Source organism: Natator depressus, chromosome 6 (assembly GCF_965152275.1).
Source record: "Natator depressus isolate rNatDep1 chromosome 6, rNatDep2.hap1, whole genome shotgun sequence".
In the NCBI taxonomy this organism is placed as follows: domain Eukaryota; kingdom Metazoa; phylum Chordata; order Testudines; family Cheloniidae; genus Natator; species Natator depressus.
Window position 1 is genome coordinate 123,659,524 of NC_134239.1, and position 18,322 is coordinate 123,677,845.

The 18,322-nt window shown below is 41.6% G+C and overlaps 1 protein-coding gene across 1 annotated transcript in view; it reads left to right on the forward strand.

The window, feature by feature from the left end:
• The window catches only part of DDHD1 (DDHD domain containing 1), a 112,731-nt gene that overhangs the window by 12,582 nt on the left and 81,827 nt on the right, over positions 1-18,322 (forward strand). The window contains exon 2 of the mRNA XM_074956498.1: positions 7,159-7,332. Within this exon, the coding sequence (XP_074812599.1) occupies positions 7,159-7,332 (174 nt within the window). The remainder of the gene's footprint in view (positions 1-7,158; positions 7,333-18,322) is intronic.

Sequence of the window (18,322 nt, forward strand, 5' to 3'; positions counted from 1 at the left end):
CTTCAGTGCCCAGGGGCAAAGGGTGGCGTCTTAGCTCCCCCCCAAGAAAACCGCAGGACCCACCACACAAACATCTGCCATCTTGTCGCAGTTTACTTATTTGTGATTATCAAGATCACTTTGTTTGAAGAAAGAAGCTGCATAACTTTTGCTAGCAGGGCTTGAAAAAACACCATTTACAAGTAGCAAGTGGGAATTTTTCAAGTGATGAGTGCCGGGGGCTCTAACAGTATGTCTACACAGCCCACGGCAGTGAGACTGCCAGCCTAGGCCAACAGACTTGGGCCCCCACTAGCACGCGAAAAATAGCTGTGTAGACAGTGCTTTGAAGTTGCCACTTGGGCTGGAGCTTGCGCTGTAGCTCACGAAAGCTTATGCTCAAATAAATTGATTAGTCTCTAAGGTGCCACAAGTACTCCTTTTCTTTTTGCGAATACAGACTAACACGGCTGCTACTCTGATACCACATTGAATAGTAGCTTTTACTGATATGCTTTACACAGGTTTCCTCGTTGCTTTTTGTTCAAGCATAATTTTTTAATAATTTGTCTCTGTACATTTTAGTGCAGCAATTTACAGTTCTGATTCAAGTGGAATGATTAAGGAATTATTTGAACCTCACTTTCTGAGTCAATGTGTATCTGTCAATATTTAAAAATTTGATAGTATTTTAATCAGTGTAATTGTAGTGTGCAGATCACAAGGTGCAGGTAGCAGCGCGAAGGAGAGAAGTGAAGAGGAATTGCTGTTTTGACAGAACTTGTCGAGTTTTAACTGGATGCAGTATTCAGTTCCTGTCCTAAACTGTAGTGTAGAGTTCGTATACCATGAAATGGCTGTTATACACATACACACACAGTGGTATCCACAGTTCTTTATTCCTAATAACTATTGATCATCATTCTACCACTAATTTGATGTTTCATAGCTTTATTTTGCTTTTTAGTGTTTTAAATTCTATGGTGTCGGGTGTATTCAGTCCTGATTGCTAGGAATGCCTGCCTAAATATACAGCCACATCTCTTCGGTTTTGGTTTATGACTGTATGATTTAAAAATTGATCTTTGCGTAATGATTTTAAAACTATATATCAAATAGAGGTCTTACTGTGACATTAAAATGAACATACTCCCTGCAGTGAGAGCGTTCTTACAACTCCTTCCAGAAAAAAGTCTGCTATCTATGAAAGAATGAAATCGAGTAATTTTTTGTGCAGTTTAATTTCTCATGCTTAAACTGCTTTTTTCTAAGACTAGTAAAATTTATGTGAATAATTAGAACAAAATACTTTCTGGTTTGTCACCTTTTTCTTCTACTTGTCATCTCTGGCATTGAAATTTATTTTTAAAGATCTTATATATACACACCATCCAAATGAATAACCAGCCAAACATATTGATATCTTCACACCTGAGTCATTGCAAACTGTAGATTATATGTGTAAAAAATTGGAGCAGTCAAGAAGTCAAGGGAAATACCTCCCTATGAATCAAAATTTTGGGGACACAAAGTAAAGCAAAGCAACAAAATTAGTAAAACTTCACCAATGGCAAGCAAAGGAGTAAAACATTAAATGTGAAAGAAAAAGAGTATTGATTCAGTGTTAAGACTGAGAAATAAACACATCAAAGTCAAGAAGTTCCAGAAATGAAGATTTCTGCCACAAAATTAGCTCATTTTTATAGTGTAAGTTAGATCCTAAATAACATGTTAAGGCTTTAATTTTCCAAGGAAATCGGAGCCAAAATGTAGGTACGGTACATGCAACATATCCAGATAATATAATAGAAATTATAGGTTGGAATTTTCAAAAGTGTCTAAGTGACTGAGGAGCACAATTGGGCTTTTCTTCTAAGTTACTTAAGTGCTTTTAAAAATCACATCCTTAATTTTTAGAATTTTCTAGGTTTTAAGTGCTTGATTTCTCAACCTTAAATTCGAAAACTGGCATTAAAATACCATTAATTTCTCCACACACCCCCATCCTTTTTTTTAAAAGGTATGAGGGAAGAGAAGGAACAAATATCACAGCACATCTTTAATTTAGGGAGTTAGGAGGAGGCGAGTCAAATACGTTCTATAGAGTGCACAGGTTAGGCTGTTGAAAGAACTGATTTTTCTTAAAACAGCAGTGTTCTGTAGTGAGGACTATGAAGTATACTTTGTTTGAAGTGTGGTTTTTAGGTGTCTGCTGGGCTTTATTTATGCTTTGGCAAAAATTTCAGTTGAAACATCAGGGGAAAGTGTGTGTCTTTCACACTTAAATACCTCAAAATGGCTGTATTGATTTTGCTTAAACGTTCACAAAAATTTAAGATGAAGAATTCACTTGAAACAATTATGAGGCTGAAATGGAAGTTTGGGGATTTCACCATACATTGGTAGAAACTGTAATAACTTTTTGTATTTAATTTTTTGTGCCTATCCTAATTTTTAAATGCAATTTACAAACTCATTTCTAGACTTTTCATAGATTTTTTTGAGGCAAGACAGGTACATTTTGATCATCTAATCTGATCTATTGCATAACACAAACCACAATTAAAGGAGAATTAGATGTATCCCAGCTGCCAAAGCATCCCTCGGATTTGAATCCAGGAACTCTGGCATTCAAAGCCAGGGGCATAGCTCTAAGACATAGTCCCAGCCCCCCCAAGACCATTCGAGCCTGCCCAAAAAAAAAAGTCCTGTAATATTTTCCCAACCTTACCTCCTTTGGTCCTCTAATTGACCCAGTGTAATTGCTTAACCCTGATATATAGTTGCGCCACTCGCTATTGAAATACAGTCTCTTTGTGAGCAGAACATGACAACTGATTAGCAATATCCAGCATTTATTACACTCTAGTTTAAAGGCAGGAAATGAAGACTATGGTGTACAACTGAAAATGCAGGGAGATTTTAGGTCAGTAGAACATCATAATCCATACTAGAATTTGACCAGGACTAAAATCCATTTCTAAACCTTTTTAATACACCCATTACTGTAGTATCGGTGAAGAAAATTAAACACAAATGTTAATGAAAAATTGTTCATATCAGCTTACCAAACATTCCCACTCTTGTGAGAAGTCCCATGGAATATTCAGTGATCCTAGATGGTCACAAGGTTTGTTGTTTCTCATCTGAAAGTTAGTGTTCCCTAATACAGTGGTAGGATAAAGTCATTACAGACATGGAAGGAAAACTGCCACTTACTGACTGATTTCCAGTACCATCTCAATTTTCCTTCCAGGTCTCTCACTGAAGTACTGACCTTATTTTACCTTGTGAAATCTGAAAAGATTACAGCTTAGGGTAGTATGGGTACAGCTGTCTTGCACGGCAGTTTAGAGGAAGAAAGGAAGAATACTGCTTCCATTTGAAACTTGGTTGGGACTTTAGGGAGGCAGAATGCAATTACTCTAATCATGGTCAACAATCCTACTCTACCAAAAAAGCATCTTTGGGTCTGTACTTAATGATACACTCTCACATGTGTTCATGCCTTTTCCATACATGGAACCTGAAATAAGGTTGGCTTCCTTCAAAATTAAGCCACCTTAACAACTTTTTAAAATCAAATTTTGGCTGTTCAAAACTAGTCTCACCTCTTGACTAAGATTGTCTGTGAGGGGGAGACTGTCCCTGTCAATAGCCTGGGTACTGCGGTTAAATGTTACAGCCTGCAGCAGCAAAGCACCACCAAGAGAAATTCTGTCGGGGGGGGAGGGGGGGAATTGAAAATGTTAAAATTAGGTTTTGAAGATTTGTGGGCAGGAGAATTACAGTTGAAAAGTTTGGGGTCCTTAAAAATTGAAAGCAGGTGTTTGTCGTCATTTAATCTGTAATGTAAAATTTGGAGTCACTTGTTCTGATGACAGCTTTAAAGAAGCTATGGAAGGAGTGTAATCTGATCAGAGTACTTAGTGAGGAACTGAAGAATTTCTTGTAAAGATTTATGCATGGAATAGTTGCATCTTGGCTTCCATTAACAATGTATTCCCTCATGAACACCCACACCATCATGTGAATTCAGTTTTACCACACACATTCCTTTGTTGCAAAGAGTAGCTTTACTGGGTATGTACAAATTAATTCCATCATGAAACACATATCTGACAGGTGTAAAATATAGGGTAATACAGCACAGTTTAAAATGAATAAGTGCTTCATGAGACACCACTAGCTGAAATTCACTTTTTGCTCCCCACCCTAGTCTTGTATTATGGAGGTGGTGGTTGGTGACTCCATAGTTAAAGTTTGTATTTAAACAGGACCAAAAATGTCTTTATATCACACTTTAATGACTGAATTTAGACTCTAGACTTGACACAATAACTTTTTATAGGACAACTGAATTTCTATGTCAAATGAAATATTTACTATCTTTTGCAGAGCAGACATTTAAAAGTACACCCTTTTTGAAATTTTGCTGTTTTCCTCACATTTTTTGTATTCCTGTAGTTAACCAGATTCCTCACAAATCCCAAACCCCTCTCTCTCTCACACACACACACGCTCGCTCGCTCACTCACTCCTCCCCCTCTCTCGCTTTCTCTATCTTGGACATAGACAACTTTTGATCCTTATACAGAATAACTGTTCTGAGCTGTGCAACCATAAGTTTGATGAAATCTTTTTGAGTTGTCTGCTCCTTTTGTTTTCTGAATGATATGCCAACCTTGCCTGCCTTGGCTCACAAGCTGTGCTCTATACGTAACTGGTGACACAGGGAGGTAGAATGGGCAGCAGAAAGAGTTGGGCTCTGGTGAGGAGGGAAGCAGAGTTTGGGAACATCAGAAGTTGGGGAGTCTTTGGGGAGCCCTGGAACGGGTTTAGCTAGGATGTGCTGGGACTGGGGGAAAATATCTAGCATCTAGGGGAACCTGGGGGTGAGAGCGGCCTGTATTGTTTGGAGCCTGAGTTTTGGGAAGCTGTCTGTGGTGAGGAATTGGGACTTAAAGTGTTGTTGCTGCCTTACAGGGCTTCCTGCAGTTCTCCTAGCCACTAGTGGACTCTGTGATGCATACTTTGCAGGCAGCTTAGGAGGTCTCTCTTGTTGCTTCTTCAGCAGTTGGCAGCATCAAGCGAAGGAAGCTAATTGTAGCCTTAGGCTCCTCCCAAGCCACCTGCGACAAGCTCCCATCACTAATCCTCCAGCTGCTGCAGGCCTTCTGCTCTCCCCACCTCCCAGCTGTGCCAAGCTATCCACCGCACACTCCTGACCCTGCAGGCCACCCCAGTACCCTCACTACCTCAACACCCCAGGATCACCACCCATCCACCCCTAGCTATACCTAGTTGCTCCAGAACCAGTGGAAGCTCTGCTCCCAAAGTGGCTGTAGCTGCATTTCTTCCCCTTTCTTTTCCCCTCTCGTTATGTCCCAGCTTCCTGCTACAGGGAGACAGGAAGGTGGTTGCCATTCAGGAATCTCTGGAAGCAGCTTCTCGCTCTTGTGAACCTCTTTTCAAATAGTTTTTTCCAATGTAATGCAAACAGTATGCGCTATATAGCGATTGTATTAGAATGGTTGAGAGATTTAGCCCTCTTGGTTCTCCCATGAATCTGTAAGGATTATACCTCTATGCAGTATGTGTATTGTTAGATAGAAAGCTCAAAAAAAAAACCCCTCAGGGGTGTCTTGTAAACAAAAAAGAGAAAATACTGGTAAAAACAAGGACTAAAATACAGAACAACATCTGCCTTATTCTCATGTAGGCAAGTTCTGCAGAGAACCTTACTACAGTTGGTTAGAATTCCTAATGACAAAGAGGAAAACTTAGTGGTGATAACCTTACAGTCTTTGTCTGCCTCCATTTGTTTCTTCAGGGGAGAGCTGCTTTCTCCATTCTCCCAAAAAATCTCTCTTTCCAGGGTGGCCTGGCTCTTTTCAGTCATGAAGCCAAGTTCTTTGTTAGTCTCTTTCTGAAGAACTTCTCCTTGTCATTGTCGAGAGTTCTTAGCTCCCATACATATAGAACATGTCTGAATTTGTTTAGCTGTAAATACACACGCTATGCATGCCCCAGTTGTTTTCCTAGCTCCCCTCTTTGGAGCCTACCTTTGTAAGAAAACAGTGGCTCACCTGGTTCCTCTGAGGGACTTCTGGTGAGTCTTGATCTGCTCGAACCCAAAGACTGCAGAACAACTGACTTCCACCAAGGACTTCTGGCTCAGCAGTACATTAGACGGAAAGCACCAAAGGAGAAGGCACAGATCAGGAATATAGGCTTTTGTGGCACTACATCAGTTCAGCCATGCAGAAGCAGACTATGCTCTTTTCAGCTTTTGTTCCTGGTTTTGTTCCTGTGTGTTGGGGGAAGAAGGTGCTTTCTCCAACATAGTGTTGGAGCTTGATGTTGATGGGCGTGAGGTAGGAGGAGGAAGTTCTGAGCCGGGAGATGTAGGTGTCAGAGAGAGGGAAGGAGTGATTTGAGGTGAATGATTTGGGACTAGGAAAGAACAGCAAAATGGTCACAAAGGGATAAAAACTGTGTTCTTCCACTGGGCCCTTTATGTAAAAGTGTCCCAGTCCTTCATTTTTGAGAGGGGGAGAGGATGCACTTTTTGCTTCCCACTTCTCCACCAACTCCCTTATCCTCCACCGAAATGCTTCATGGTGACACCCCCTGACTACAGTGTGCCCGTTTTTTCACTTTGAAGATATTAGCTTGCAGATGGAAAGGGGTTGCAGATTGCTACCTGCAGATCCTCCGCTTACGTTGGGCAACAGTCACTACTGACTATAAGGATACACTTTGGTGCAAACTTTCAGCACAGGCCTCTGATGTTTTGTATGCAAACTGGGAAGCTGAATGCCCAGCTATCCATTTTGTAAATACAAATAGTTTCATGCAGATTTAGAGGATGGAGTGAGACTAAAAATTTGGCCCTTAGTGAGAATGCAGTTTTATGTTTTAATAGAATCTCTGGCTTCCATACTGAAGAAATCCCTAAAAATCAGCTTCTTGCCCGTATGTAAATTGGACCATTTTAAAAATATTGAATTGGGCCACAAAGGAAAAGTTACTTTTTAGTAATAAGTCAACAGCAGTTAAGGATTCCAACAGCGAAGTTAGATTGTCATCAAAACGTAACAAAATTAAAATTCTTTTACTTATTTAGTGCTAATTTCTGGTATGTTAAATACTAAATCCCTCCTGTTTGCTTTTTAGAAACGGATAAAATCCCTGTAATGCGTGGGCAGTGGTTCATTGATGGTACATGGCAGCCATTAGAAGAAGAAGAAAGTAATTTAATAGAACAAGAACATCTCAATTGTTTCAGAGGCCAACAAATGCAAGAGAACTTTGATATGGAAGTATCAAAACCTGTAGATGGGAAAGAAGGTAAGATATTGCCTCTACTGTTGTTCATATCATTATTATTTATTTGTATTACTGTGGTTATGAAACATTTCTATTAATATAAATGTTTCGTGTATTCGGTAATCTTGCATGGTGACTAGCGATTATTTGCTCTGGTTGCTTTTCCCATTTTTCAATGTAGCTTGATGGTTCTAGGATTTATTTCTGAATCACAAAAATGGTACCATTCACAGCGTTCTATGTAAAACTAAACTCATGGGTGAATTTCTTGTCATATCAGCATTTTGCCTCATTTCATGTTTTGGCTTTTTATTGTATCTGAAAGTCTCATTGAAACTAAAGTTTTCTGTTCATGGGCCAGGAAAAGTGCTGATGACCTCAGTCTAAACTGGCTCTAAAAGTCCAGCCAGTTACCTAAATTCTGCCATGAAGGGACCATCATTTTCACAGATCGGATATTTCATTTTTCATTCTGGCTCAATCCAGGACTATCAGAGTAGTTTGCAGTTGCATTAAATTCTGTGTGTTGCTTTTGCGATGGCAATCCGTGTATTTTAATGACCAGGCTGAGAACACTGAGCTGATGTTTCTCAAGGTTGTGAATCAAACTCATTTCACATTTTTAAGATCACACTGCTGAAATTACTGTTGTTGAACTAATTACCACAGGCAGTAGAATCAGTGGTTCTGGGTAAGTACAGCACAACAAAAGTTCAGTATTCTTAACTTTCTAGTTTTTGTCCTTACTTGCCACTATTTGTCAAGTTCCCATTAAACCAAGGACTGCAATTACAAGGGTTTCAAAATATAAATTAATTAAATAGGGCTTTAGGTTTTATTTTTTTTATTAAGACAACTTTACTGTTTAAACTTTTTTTAAAAAAAATATACATTTAAAAATACTTTGGACAGAAATTACAGAAAGTGGCCCTGTGCTTGGAAGTGTTCCCCTGAGTAGTTAATTGGGAAAGTGGTGTATTATGTGTATAAATTCATTAAATGTTTTGTATACGTCTGCTACAATTGATATAATAGTGTGCTACAATAAGCAGTCTTTTACCCTTTCCCCAGGCTCATATGTAGCTCTCATTAATACTAACTGATGGTAGACTAGGCCTCTAATTATCACTCATAGCTGTACTGTTTGAGAGCACTGTAGAAATTTGCTGATGCTAATACAAAACAGCAACAGAAGTCCTAAATTCTCAGCAAAGATTTAATAGCAGAATAGTGAGACTTAATTACTTTCACAAAATATACTATGGAATATTAATCTATATTTAAAAACTAACCTATATTATAAAAAAAAAAAGCACACTGTTCATATACCAGAGATCAGTAATCCAGATTATATTATTGGAGCTGGCCCCAGCCATATGTAGACGGTGGCTGCAAGCTGAAGAATTTCATGGCAGAAATCTCCCTCCCTCCCTATAGACAGGAAGTTTAGTTTAGTTCCTTTTAACTGCTTTCATTTTTGGGGCAACTTTTTCTCCCTAATTTGGCTTGAAAACCCTGGGACAGCCTGTGGTATCCTTTAGCCTAGTGATCGAGGCACATCCTCTCTACCATTTCATCGTCTCTTCTGTTGCCATTGCTCAGCTGATCCTCTGTAGAAAATAAACCAATAGCTTATCAGATGTTTCTCACTCCGTTTTTCTGCAATCCCACAGTGCAGCACTTGCAGTAGAATCACACTGCTTAAGTGTATGCCAAGTGATGCTGCTTCCTCTCTTTAGACAGGAATAATCCCTGTAGATGCAAACCCCCAAAAAGTAAGTGCCAAGGAGAGAAAATGTATTCGTATTTACTGCACTGCAGAAAGTCATCGCAGTGGGCTCCATATGCACCAGTTGTGAAGGGCATAATACTTTAAGAGCCATAGCCCAAGGGCTACTCTCATATCAGTGTCTTTCTTAGTTCTGTGTTTTCCCTTCAGGGGAATGTCCCACTCTGTAGGAGGAGGAAGCCTGAGTCAAGTTATCCCTTTCCTTAGTTCTGATCCTGGATTCCAATCCCTCATCAAGGAAAATAATCATGAATTATTCAGGACCTTTAAGACATATCAGTGGTAGGTCTTGGGCAAGTAAGAATTGCTTTGCTAGATTAGGGTGTATTCCATTAGTCAGGTGTCCTGTCTCTTGCAGTGGCAAGTACTGGATGCTTTAGAGGGAGGTGCAGGAAACCCCCTAATGGAATAACCAGCTCATGGTGGGATTTCCTTCTTTCTTAAGCCTCATAAATTAGAATCCAAGAAATGTAAGACTGGAAGGGACCTCAGTAGGTCATCTAGTCCAGCCCCTTGTATCGAGGCAGGACTAAGTATTGTGTAGACTATCCCTGCTAGGTATTTGTCTAACCTGCTCTTAAAAACCTCCAATGACAGATATTCCATAATCTTGCTAGGTATTTGTTCCAGTGCTTAACTACCCTTGCAGTTAGGAAGCTTTTCCTAATGTCTAACCTAAATCTTGCTTGCTGCAATTTAAGCTTGTTAGTTCTTGTCCTGTCCTTAGTGGATAAGGAGAACAATTTATCACCCTCCTCTTGATAACAATCTTTTACGTACTTGAAGACCATTCTCATGTACCCCTTCGATCTTCTCTTCTCCAGATTAAACAAGCTCATTTTTTTTCAACCTTTCTTCATAGGTCAGTTTAGCATAGGTCTTATTCTTTGAGATGTGAAATTTGTTTAGTCTGTGTGATGCAGCTGGATGTTTTGTTAGCCATGTATATGTTTGATCCTTTTTAGTATCCTACTAAGATCTTGGCTTCAGTGGTGGCATGTAGCAGTGAGTCCCACAGATTAGTTATGTATTGTGTAAAAACAGTAGAAATACAGGATCACTTTTTGTCCTTTAAGAAGGTCCAAAAAAGTAACGAGACCTCCAAGTTTGCAATATCCAGATTGAGCTGTATCTGCATCCAAGAAGCCTTCATGTTATCTGAAGTTCCTTGTTATGGCTCTTCCTATCAGAAGTTTTAGGCTGGGTCCTGTGCTGCGTCAGAGCTCCACTTGCTGTATCTGGGTACAGAGGCAAAGGGTTGGCATTCTCCTTTTCCCTACGACTATTGGGTGCTGATTTGGTCCTGAACATGTTAGTGACCATGAGGCTACTGTAATTTAACCAGCTTGTGAGGGGCTGTTACATTGACTGGGGTTTTCTAGAACAGTGGTTTTCAAGCTGCGAGTCACGACCCGGTAGTGGGTTGTGGAATGTAAGGCACTGGGTCAGGCAGCTCTGGTCAGCACCAACGACTGGGCTATTAAAAGTCCTGTCGGCAGTGCTGCCCAGCTAAGGCAGGTTAGTCCCTACTTGTTCTGACACCGCGCTGCGCCCTGGAAGGGGGCAGCAGCAGGTCCGGCTCCTAGGCGAGGGGGCCACAGGGCTCCACGCGCTGCCCCCACCCTGAGCCCTGACCAGTGGGAGCTGGGGGGGGGGGAGGGTGGTGCCTGCAGGTGAGAGCCATGCTGAGTGGTTTGCGAGCCTAACGCCTTAGAGCCCGACCTGCTGCTGTCCGTTTCCGGGGCACAGCGCAGTCTGCCGTGCCAGGACAGGAAACCTGCCTTAGCACCCCGACAGTGCCGCTGACTGGGAGCTGTCCGAGGCAAGCCCATGCCCCAACCCCGCTCCCCAATCCCCTGCCCCAGCCCTAAGGCTCCCCCCCCCCCAGCCCCAAACCCAGAGCCTCCTCCTGCAGCCCAAACCCCTCATCCCCGGCCCCACCCCACAGCCCTCACCCCCCTACTCCAACCCTCTACCCCAGCCCTGAGCCCCTCCCACACCCCAAACCCCTCATCCCCAGCTCCACTGGGTCGTGGGCATCAACAGTTTTCTTCAACTGGGTCTCCAGAAAAAAGTTTGAAAACCACTGGTCTAGAGTCCCACTATGCTTCAGCCACACCCTCTCCACGATCATGTCCTTGGCACGTTGTTCTTATCTAGATAGGATTGCCAGGTAAGGGGGGTGTAGAGCTGGCTTTGTGCCTTCTGAGGACCCCACAGAGCAGGGCAAAGGGGCTGTTGCATAGGCCAGAATCTGGTCCCTTGTTTTTCTGTGTGGAGAGAGACAACACCGACCTGTGGGATCGGTCGACGCTACGCACGGCTCATGGGGCGCCTCATGGTCCCAGACACCATCCGATGGTCCAGGGACATCTACATCGAACACATCACCGGCCACCAACAGTATCAGGAGGTGTGAGCCAGTACGACATCGTGCATCAACTATGGGAAAGGGACTGAGAGACTTTTTCCATTGGACCATATGAACTGGAACCATAAACTCGCTGAACATTAAATCCCACCAAATGAGGGTAGATCCATCCTCATCATCGTATCCGCTCATTATACTCCACACCTGAACATAGCCATTATATGGACAACATACCCCCATATCTCAATGTCTGTATTTTGACCCGTTAAACTTTTAACCCCAATCAGGGAGTTTGCAGATTATACATTCCTTATGCCACCCGTTCCTAAACTGAATTTCGCACCCCTTGATAATCTGTACCTTATTCCCTGATAACCAGAAACTTTTATGCTTAAACTCTGTATTGTTTTCTTTTTACTTCAACATTATCTTAATAATTTTATTAAATCTGAAAAAAAGAAACTACAAAAGAGTCATTTGTGCTCAGCCTCACTAGACAGGACACTCAAGACGTTTTTTGCATCTGGCTCCTTTGAGTGGAGAGGTCAAACTGGTTATCTTCTAAGATGAATCAGGGAAGGAGGCTAAGATGCAGCTCTCCATCTTCTTTTCTTCCTCCTTTAGTTTGCTGCTTTTCTTATTTTCTCCATTAGTAACATCATGGCCTTTTCCTGTCACCTTTGTCTCTTCACCCTAGAATCTGTTCTGGTGCAGGCCAAGTTTCAGACAGATTTTTCCTCATCTACTAGTTTGTGTTTTCTGACTTGAATAAAACCAGTAGACACCTGTCTTAGAGGTTTTTTTCTGTAGGAAAGGGTGCAGAGACACTGGTGTTGTAAAGCAGATATAATAAATAATTTCAGCTAAAAGAAAAGGAGGACTTGTGGCACCTTAGAGACTAACCAATTTATTTGAGCATAAGCTTTCGTGAGCTACAGCTCACTTCATCGGATGCATACTGTGGAAAGTGTAGAAGATCTTTTTATATACACACAAAGCATGAAAAAATACCTCCTCCCACCCCACTCTCCTGCTGGTAATAGCTTATCTAAAGTGACCACTCTCCTTATAATGTGTGTGATAATCAAGGTGGGCCATTTCCAGCACAAATCTAGGGTTTAACAAGAACGTCTGGGGGGGGGGGGGGTAGGAAAAAATAAGGGGAAATAGGTTACCTTGCATAATGACTTAGCCACTCCCAGTCTCTATTCAAGCCTAAGTTAATTGTATCAAATTTGCAAATGAATTCCAATTCAGCAGTTTCTCGCTGGAGAAACTGTTCCACTTCCTGGACACTACAGTGCTAATAAACGATGGTCACATAAACACCACCCTATACCGGAAACCTGCTGACCGCTATTCCTACCTACATGCCTCCAGCTTTCACCCTGACCACACCACACGATCCATCATCTACAGCCAAGCTCTGCGATATAACCGCATTTGCTCCAACCCCTCAGACAGAGACAAACGCCTACAAGAGCTCTATCAAGCATTCTTACAACTACAGTACCCACCTGCGGAAGTGAAGAAACAGATTGATAGAGCCAGAAGAGTTCCCAGAAGTCACCTACTACAGGACAGGCCTAACAAAGAAAATAACAGAACGCCACTAGCCGTCACCTTCAGCCCCCAACTAAAACCCCTCCAACGCATTATTAAGGATCTACAACCTATCCTGAAGGATGACCCAACACTCTCACAAATCTTGGGAGACAGGCCAGCCCTTGCCTACAGACAGCCCCCCAACCTGAAGCAAATACTCACCAACAACCACATACCACACAACAGAACCACTAACCCAGGAACCTATCCTTGCAACAAAGCCCGTTGCCAACTATGCCCACATATCTATTCAGGGGACACCATCACAGGGCCTACTAACATCAGCCACACTATCAGAGGCTCGTTCACCTGCACATCCACCAATGTGATATATGCCATCATGTGCCAGCAATGCCTCTCTGCCATGTACATTGGTCAAACTGGACAGTCTCTACGTAAAAGAATAAATGGACACAAATCAGATGTCAAGAATTATAACATTCATAAACCAGTCGGAGAACACTTCAATCTCTCTGGTCACGCGATTCCAGACATGAAAGTTGTGATATTACAACAAAAAAAACTTCAAATCCAGACTCCAGCGAGAAACTGTTGAATTGGAATTCATTTGCAAATTTGATACAGTTAACTTAGGCTTGAATAGAGACTGAGAGTGGCTAAGTCATTATGCAAGGTAACCTATTTCCCCTTGTTTTTTCCTCCCCCCCCCCCCCCCCCCCCCAGACGTTCTTGTTAAACCCTGGATTTGTGCTGGAAATGGCCCACCTTGATTATCATACACATTGTAAGGAGAGTGGTCACTTTAGATAGGTTTCAGAGTAACAGCCATGTTAGTCTGTATTCGCAAAAAGAAAAGGAGTACTTGTGGCACCTTAGAGACTAACCAATTTATTTGAGCATAAGCTTTCGTGAGCTACAGCTCACTTCATCGGATGCATACTGTGGAAAGTGTAGAAGATCTTTTTATATACACACAAAGCATGAAAAACTTTAGATAAGCTATTACCAGCAGAGAGTGGGGTGGGAGGAGGTATTTTTTCATGCTTTGTGTGTATATAAAAAGATCTTCTGCACTTTCCACAGTATGCATCCGATGAAGTGAGCTGTAGCTCACGAAAGCTTATGCTCAAATAAATTGGTTAGTCTCTAAGGTGCCACAAGTAGTCCTTTTCTTTTTGCGAATACAGACTAACACGGCTGTTACTCTGAAACCTGTCAATAATTTCAGCTATAGACAGGGCCACACTTGAAGAAGAGGGGGATAGGATGTTGGGCTGCATTTGTCTGATTGCTTCAATGTGGAGAACTTTTCCACAGGCAGTGTTTAGGGTAATGCAAGTCACAAAAATAAATCAGCAGTTTCAGGGGAAAAAAAATTCTGCCTGTACTTAAATAATTGTATATCAAATTATCAAATTTTAACACACAATTATAATAAATGCATTATTTCATAGTTGCTTTATTTGGAGTAGAGATTGACATTTGGCCATGTGGCCTTCCTAAAACGTGACTGTCACACCCCTGATGACTGCTGAAAACCTCAAACACTGTGCGTTAGTTCTGTTATGGTAAACACCGACCAGAAATATGGCAATTGTTTGCTTGATGTTTGTCTCTTTAAATACCAATGTTAGGTGTCATATTAAGGCCCCCCCAAATTAACTTTTTAAATACTTTTTTGTGTAGTTCATCCAACTCTGTAGTTTTTTTCCATATCAGATTTGTTCATTCTTGTTCTAAAAATTGATTGTCTCTAACCCAGCATTCATGAACCCAGCAATTATAAATTAGTCTGAACATAGGATGGAAGGTGAAATCACTATTGATTAAGGATGTAGTTCTCAATTTCAAGCTTCCAAGCATTTGTGATCCATCACTTTTTTAAATTTTTTTAAAAAAAAAACATTCAGTGTCTCTTTAATCATGGCTAGAATTTGTGCTTATATCTCAGATTATTTTTCTAGAAATATTGGCTTTCTTAAAGGTCCCACGCTGGCTTTTCTTGTACTGCATGTACCCAGTAGCTTTATTTATAGACTTACCGAAATTCTTGAAGGAGGCTGAAATGAAAAATTTTAAAATAGTATCAGAATTTCACATTTGCTATTCTATGTAGCAGTACTTCAACTGAAAAAATGCTTTTGAAATGAGTACAAAACACTGTACAAGATCTTAAATCATCAACTTAAATCACAGGGTGGACTTAAAATACACTTTTACACAAAGAATTCAGAAATCACTTTTTTCTTTACATACTAGCCAGAGCTAGAGTTAAAGTTTAGGTTTTTTTATCCAGTAGTTTACCTAAAACAAGTGCAGAGAGCTATATTCTTTAGTGGTCTACGTGCAATGTCTGCAGCTGTTGTAGAAGAAACAGAAACCTGAACTCAGGTCCTGACAGGTTTTAAAAGTAAATCTATTGTCTTAAAGCTAAATGTGTTGCTAATATAAGATCTGAAACAGAAAAAACATGTTTGTTTGTTTTTTTTTAAGAGCAGTGGTGTCTGACCTGCGGGCTGAATATATTTCAAGTCAGGGGTCACAGTCAGTATTTGGCAAAGATTCTTTGTTCTGTTCTTTGGCTTCAGGTGGCACAAAGGTAGATAAAACCATTCACAATTCCCTTTGTAGGGATTCCCCTGGCATGGGGGAATCCCTACGAGGCATAGAGTTGGTAACCTGCAATTCCTGGTGTACAGGGCATATCAAGGATTGACATGGGGCGTATTGGTTGGAGGGGAGGAATGGGAAGAGTGGCTGTACAATGGCGTGCTCCAGCTGGGTTCAGCTGGCAGATGGTCCCTTGGAAACAATAGCCAGTTGGCATAAGTTAAAGCTACTTTCTCTTCCCTCCCCTGCATTTGAGGAGCTGACCTGTGGGGGTGTGGCAAACAGGGAAGGGATTGCAGCTGCCTCGTGTGTTCCTGGCTCAGACTAGAGCTACTCTTGGGGCAGCAGGTGAAGTAAAGGGAAGCAGTTGATAGGGTGGCCCTCCTAGCTTGCTCCCTGTAGAGAGAGAGGTAATTCAAACATATTTCAAAATGCAGGGCATGGTTCAGAGAACACATTTTCAGTTTCTAATTAAATAAAAAAATTCTTCACCCTCCTGGGCCACAAGGTTGAACACCACTGTTCTAAAGCATTTCACTTAACCATTTAATATTAACTGCATTTGTGACACTGTCTATGATCTTTGGATGGATGGTTTTTCATGTGTATTCACATTTAATTAGAAGGGAGTAAGGCTGGAAGTTGAACTTGAAAATAAGCAGAGAGTACAAATTTAGTACCTTTCTATTGGATCAAAGCTGCAGAAAGTCACTCTAAGCAAGCCGGAGGCTCCCGGGAGCAGCTCCAAGGCAGAGGGCAGGAGCAGCACACGGCAGTGGGGGAGGGACAGCTGAACTGCCCAGCAATTGATAGCCTGCTGGGCGGCTGCCGCATGGGGAGCGGATGGGGGGCTGCTGGTCCACCCTGGTTCCAAGCCCCGACCAGCTCCACCGGCTGCTCTCCCTGCAAGCAGTGGACAAAGCAGGCAGCTGCCAAACAATGTTATAAGGGAGCATTGCGCAACTTTAAATGAGCATGTTCCCTAATTGATCAGCAACAAAACAACGTTGACTGGGACAACTTTAAGTGAGGAGTTCCTGTACTGTCGCGCAATCTCTTTATTGTGAAAGTACAACTTACAATGTAGATTTTTTTTTTGTTGTTTTTTGTTACATAACTGCACTCAAAAACAAAACAAGGTAAACTTGAGAGCCTACAAGTCCGCTCAGTCCTACTTCTTCAACCAATCGTGAAGACAAACAAGTTTCTTTACATTTACAGGACATAATGCTGCCTGCTTAATTATTTACAATGTCCCGTGAAAGTGAGAACAGGCGTTCACATGGCACTTTTGTAGCCAGCATTGCAAGGTATTTATGTGCCAGATATGCTAAACATTTGTATGCCCCTTCTTGCTTTGGTCACCTTTCCAGAGGACATGCTTCCGTGCTGATGACGCTCGTTTAAAAAAAAATGCATTAATTAAATTTGTGACACAATTCTCCCCCAAAGAATTCAATGTCTCCTGCTCTGTTTTGTCTGCATTCTGCCATATATTTCATGTTATAGCAGGCTCGGATAATGACCCAGCACATGTTATTTCTTTTAAGAACACTTTCACTGCAGATTTGACAAAATGCAAAGAAGGGTATCAATGTGAGATTTCTAAAGATAGTTACAGCACTCAACCCAAAGTTTAAGAATCTGAAGTGCCTTCCAAAATCTGAGAGGGACTTGGTGTGGAGCATGCTTTCAGAAGTCTTAAAAGAGCAACTGTCCAATGCGGAAACTACAGAACCCAAACCACCAAAAAAAAAAAAAATCAACCTTCTCCTGGTGTTATCTGACTCAGATGATGAAAATGAGCATGCATCGGTCCGCACTGCTTTGGATCGTTATTGAGCAGAACCCTTAATCAGCACAGACATGTCCTCTGGAATGATGGTTGAAGCATGAAGGAACATGTGACTCTTTAGGGCATTTGGCACGTAAATGTCTTGTGATGCCAGCTACAACAGTGCCATGAGAACACCTATTCTAACTTTCAAGTGACACTGTAAACAAGAAAGAAAAGGAGTACTTGTGGCACCACAGAGACTAACCAATTTAATTGAGCATAAGCTTTCGTGAGCTACAGCTCACTTCATCGGATGCAGTTGATAGATTTCCACTCCATACGGCTAAATGCAGTGCCTTGCATAATGACAGGTTTCAGAGTAACAGCCGTGTTAGTCTGTATTCGCAAAAAGAAAAGGAGTACTTGTGGCACCTGAGAGACTAACCAATTTATTTGAGCATAAGCTTTCGTGAGCTACAGCTCAAATAAATTGGTTAGTCTCTAAGGTGCCACAAGTACTCCTTTTCTTTTTGCGAATACAGACTAACACGGCTGTTACTCTGAAACCTGTAAACAAGAAGCAGACAGCATTACCCAAGAAGGCCAGTGGCATTTTGGGATGTATAAGTAGGGGCATAGCGAGCAGATCGAGGGACGTGATCGTTCCCCTCTATTCGACATTGGTGAGGCCTCATCAGGAGTACTGTGTCCAGTTTTGGGCCCCACAGTACAAGAAGGATGTGGATAAATTGGAGAGAGTCCAGCGAAGGGCAACAAAAATGATTAGGGGTCTGGAACACATGACTTATGAGGAGAGGCTGAGGGAACTGGGATTGTTTAGTCTGCAGAAGAGAAGAATGAGGGGGGATTTGATAGCTACTTTCAACTACCTGAGAGG